At 36.8% G+C, this 5,399-nt stretch overlaps 1 protein-coding gene across 1 annotated transcript in view; it reads right to left on the minus strand.

Moving 5' to 3' along the window:
* Positions 1 to 5,399, minus strand: part of LOC116010573 (protein ULTRAPETALA 2-like) — a 9,837-nt gene that overhangs the window by 3,096 nt on the left and 1,342 nt on the right. The window contains exon 2 of the mRNA XM_031250049.1: positions 2,744 to 3,126. Coding sequence (XP_031105909.1) covers positions 2,744 to 3,126 — 383 coding nt within the window. The remainder of the gene's footprint in view (positions 1 to 2,743; positions 3,127 to 5,399) is intronic.

A 5,399-nucleotide genomic window follows, 5' to 3' on the forward strand; every position in this document is an offset into this window, starting at 1 on the left:
GGGGGGGGGGGGGGGGGGGGGGGGGGGGGGAGGAGTGCGTCGCAGAATAGGCAACGATAAAGATATCTATATTTGACATCAGTCACATCACCCATGGCTCTCAAATGATACCAATGCGTTATTACAGATTGTGCCAACCCCCAAATTAAGTGAGGCAAAAGTTTGCATCTTGATGGATCCTATTAAATATGAGTGAGATATTGATATTGCCACTGACATCTTTTAGGATAGGCATGGGGACCTAATCTTGAAAAGCCCCATATCACTATCCTATGAGGATTCTTGTATTGGCATGGTGACATTAGTTGGTGAAATTTTCCCTCCGTAAGTGACGTGACAGAACTCTTAATCGTGAGAGGTAGTGTTTAAGTTAAGTAATTAGTCATGGAATATAGGTAGCATTATGCTAACATTAAGAGATTTCTACTCAAGGCATGCTTTTAAGGTTTTAGAGATCATACATTGTACTATTTTGTAAAATTCGGATGGTTTTCTTTTTTTAGTTATTTTATTTTGAGAAACATCCTTTAAAGTACCGAGAATAAATGTTGGGTTTGTTCATAAAAGACCTAAGTTAATTAAGGTGATATGGTAAATACGAAGTATAATGATGACTTAGTATTATAACGAGTCGATAGGGCACCCGAGAATACAGGAGGAGGATATGTTCGGGGAATTAATATCGGTCGTTAGGTTTGATGCCAAAAAGGTCCTCTCTTCTCCATAAATGCGGGTATTTATAATTGAGGCCGAGGGACAGCTTCCGGGTGGCCGGCATGTCTCACACGTGGAGGTCATGCGCTGTCGCTTCCTGCTACCGCGCCTAAGACTGTACACGTGGCATAAGATTCCTGTTGCACACCAAAGAGAGGTCGGGAACGGTGCGTGAGGTCGGCGCCTGGGAGGTCGGGATGGACAGAGAATAGGTCGGGTGAGCCCGTGACGTATACGACTGGGTTACGGTACGGGTCCGAGGTATTTTCCCCATCATATAGTCCCCCCTAAATGGGGTGCCTGATGATGAGGGTTCGACGAAGGCGGCGCATTTTATTACGGCCCGACCAAGTAGCTGAATTGTCGTCGGAAATCAACCGGCCTGCGACGCACACGTGTCCACGAAAGTGTGGCCTCTCGTGATTCCCGCCTCATCATGCCGCGGTGCCGCTTCAGCTTCCTGCGCGTCCCTATAAATACGTCATTTCGCCTCACTTAGAGCACGCGATTTTTTCGAAGGCGAAATCAGAGCTTCCGGATCTGAAATCAAAGCTTCCCGATCTGCCGATACTTACTCGACTTTAGATGCTGCTTCCCCAATCTTCCTTCAGGTGAGTCCCGACCTCGACCAACCTTTTGCATGTTTTTACAATTATCTTGCGCTTTATTCGCATGTATCTTCTTGGCGTTGGTCCATTCGCGGTTGGGCCTTTTGAGCTAAAGCCCGACTCCCTTACCCTATAGGGAACTTGCGATGTTGGACACGGACAGCCAGAACGCTTCCGCCTGGGATTACGACGACACAGTAGAGACCACTCTAATAGTATTAGATGATTGTAAAAAGATGTTTGATAAATTAGCTATTAGTGGATAGCTGATTATATGCAAAATGACTTTTGGTATGTGAGTATTATGTTATTTTAACCTATAATAATAATACTAATACTAATACTAATAAGAATAATAACAATAACAATAACAATAATAATAATATTATTATTATAGAATTTATATTTAAAAGATAAACATATGTTCACAGGCTTAGGAAGCCTATGAACACTAATTAATAATCACATGTCCCGTTGCTAAGGTCATCCACAATAATAGATTTTGGACCAGTATTTGAGGAAAGGTGGGTGAGGTGGAAGAGAGAGGGTGAGGTGAGAGAAGGTTTCAGCTCTTGTAGCAAAATAGAGATTTTGGTCAGAAATGTAGGTCCAACATAAGAGTGTTGTGCATTGTTTCCGCGTTTCTCGCCCAATCTGCTAGCCCAGCACCGAGCACGCGCCCATTGGGCGTGTTAAGCACTTTATTTTTGTTGGTTTCAGATTTTATTTTGTTTTATTTTTTATTTTTTCTTTCCCCTCACATTTTATCTTTCTTAATCGCACCGGTAAAAACTACTCAAAAACCTACCACTATTGAGGATGCCCTAATTACCTTTACGTTACTAGGAAATTGGCTTATAAGCCCCGTCAACAGGTTTAAGCACCACGTTGCCTAGTACCGTGAAGAAACAATGAGAGTAACGGGACTGGCAAACAAGACTATTGAACCTGTCTACACACTTTCGTTGTTTTTCTTTTTCTTTTTAATTATTGGGGGTGTTTTAGAGAAAATAATTTATTTTCTCAAAAAAAGATAAAAAACTACTTTGAGTAGCTTTTTGAATTTTAACGTTTTGGAATAATAAATTGTTACCAAAAAACTGATTAACCAAACACTCGTTTGGCCAAGTCAAACATCTCATTGTGATCAAATAAGCCAAAATATTATCACCTTAAATCTTTTTTACATAATAAATTGAAATATATAAAACAAATTAAATCAAAGCCAATAAAACCCGATCCATATATACAATGTCACTAATTACTAGAAAGAATAAACTCCAAATTAAATCCAACATTCTCAATCAAACCAAAACATGTTATGCATTTTGATAGAAATCATGACAGGTGTGGCAATTGCAATCTCGGAAGCAACACATTTCACACCCGAAGCACACGCTGGTTTCACAGCCTTCGCACACCATGGAGCGCCAACATCCTCGGTATATTTCGCGCCTGCACGCTCTTTCTTCGCGTTGGTCGCATGAATTAGCACCAGTAGCTGCCGCTGCAGGCATGTCGGAGCATTTCCAATCGGCATTGGACAAAGCATCATGGTACGCCCGACACTCCTCCTTGTTGCGGCGGTTGAACCTGCGCGTTTTCTTGCACAGACTGCACTGACGAAATTCATCGCGGTGACAAATCCCTCCATTGGCTACCATTTTTGAATCATAGTATCTGAGCAATCTAGTCTTGGATAGAGGAACCTTGTTAGAGCCAATTATAACCCAAATGTGTTTTCTCCAACTCTTTCTGTCTTGTTTTGCAGAATGCTTATGGAATTCTACAGGTGTCAGCGTTCCTGAACACAACATAATTAAATGGAGTTAATACGCAATTTGGTTCCTTAACTATTAAAATTTGACCACTTTGACCATCGACTACCAAAGTCGAGGATTAAAGTAGTGAAATCCTAATAGTCGAGGACCAAAGTGGTAAAATCACAATAGTCAAGTTACTATTTTAGAAAAAAATTGCATAGTTAGGGATTAAATTGAACAACTTTAGTAGTCGATGATCAAGGTAGTGAAATCTTAATAGTCGATGGACTAAATTAGATAAAAATTACGTACTTAGAAACTAAATTGAGTAACATTGGTAGTCGAGGACCAAAATAAGGTAAAAATTACATACTTAGAGACTAAATTGAGTAACATTGGTAGTCGATGACCAAAATAGTAAAATTCTAAGTGGGTGTTTGGTTGGGTGTAGTTTGGGGAATTGGAATTCATTGAATTGCAATTCAATGAATTCACAAACTACATTGTTTGGTTGGAGGGAATTGCAATTCCGCGGAACTGCAATTCCCTCCAAATGATGAATTGTAATTCATGGGGTACCCCCCATGAATTGCAATTCAATGGAGAGGAGGGGCAATTTTGTTGGTGTAAAGACAATTTTGCCCCTCCTCACATACCCTTTGTTTTTTTTAATAAATTTGAAAGAATTATTATTATTATTATTATTATTTAAAGAATTATTATTATTATTATTATTATTATTTAAAGAATTATTATTATTATTATTATTATTATTAATATTATTATTATTCTACTATTACTATAACTACAACATCTACTATAACACAAGGGCATTTTAGTCATTATGTCGTTTCTTACCTTTCAATTCCTTGTACTCCTATTCCTGCATACCAAACATTGTAATTGCAATTCCTACTTTATTCATTGAATTGCAATTCCACCGAATTACAATTCTTTTACCCCCTAATTCCCTCCTCCCAACCAAACGCCCTGTAATAGTTGAGGGATCAAATTGGATATTAACTCTAACCCTCCAGAGGAAGACTAACCATTGACTGGCCAAATGGTTTGTTCTATTCACATGGATAAAGATTGAACCCCAACCTCATGGGGGTGGGACGAGGTGCTGAACCACCACGCCAACCATATTGGTTTGAGGGGTAAGATATTAATTAGCAGGAAATAGTAAATTAAAAGTTACTATAATTTAGATTGAGACATTGTTATGTGCTTTGAATGGTTTGTAGATCTTAACTAATTAGTGCAATGATCAAGTACGTATTTTAAGCGTGACCCAACATAAGAGTTCAAATATTAATTAGATACGATTAAAAAATTACGTATTAATTGGTCTGAGGGTCTTTGCATCAATTAATTATACATATATAAACAAAATATTCTGCATTTTATTAAGCAAGAAGGAAATTAAATGATTAGATTGAAGGAATTAATTAACTATTTAATTTGAACCACGTGGGGTGGCATGGATTGAGAAGATATATCTACAAATCTACTAATTAGAGCCAATAGAATTAGGCTCCTAATGGGAAATAAAAAAAATGTTGATTTAAAGGACTATCCCAGATGTGAAATAAGAGACATATTGGTGCAAGACTAGTTAATTAACTAAGGTATTCTTTAAGAATTGAAGCATATTTAATTTCATTATGTTTTCTTATCAGGACCTTTAAGTTATTATTTCATTTCATTCTAAGATTAGAACACTTACAAAGTTATGTTAAGATGTATTTTAGGAATTTAGTAAACACCCACTTATACATGGTATACAATAATAAACTTTTGAGAATTACTTCAATTTACGATTATTATATTATTAATAATATAGGGTTTAGCCTACTTCACTGCTAAAAATTTTTAAATTTCTAACCACTTTATCAACCCCCACAAGGTAAAAGTGACTTTTTTCATTTTTTTCGTCGAGGAATTGGGTTAGATGAAAAAGGATCGAAAATTCCAACCACCTGACCTCTTACTTGGTGGTCAATATTTTCGACCACTTATAAAGGATGGTCGGACCACCAAGTAAAAGTGGTCAAAACTTTTTTTTTTTTTTTTGCCATTTAAAATTGTTTACATTGGTCTGTTTTTTTCGATCACTTGGTGATTGGAAATTATTATATATATATATATATATATATATATATATATATATAAATAAAGGATTAATATTAGGGATTCTTTGGACTGCTTGTCTCTCCCTCTCCCCAACTAAAGGACCGCCCATTATTTAACGTCATTATATATATATATATATATATATATATATATATATATATATATATATATATATATA

The sequence above is a fragment of the Ipomoea triloba genome, chromosome 1 (genome assembly GCF_003576645.1).
Source record: "Ipomoea triloba cultivar NCNSP0323 chromosome 1, ASM357664v1".
Classification (NCBI taxonomy): Eukaryota; Viridiplantae; Streptophyta; class Magnoliopsida; order Solanales; family Convolvulaceae; genus Ipomoea; species Ipomoea triloba.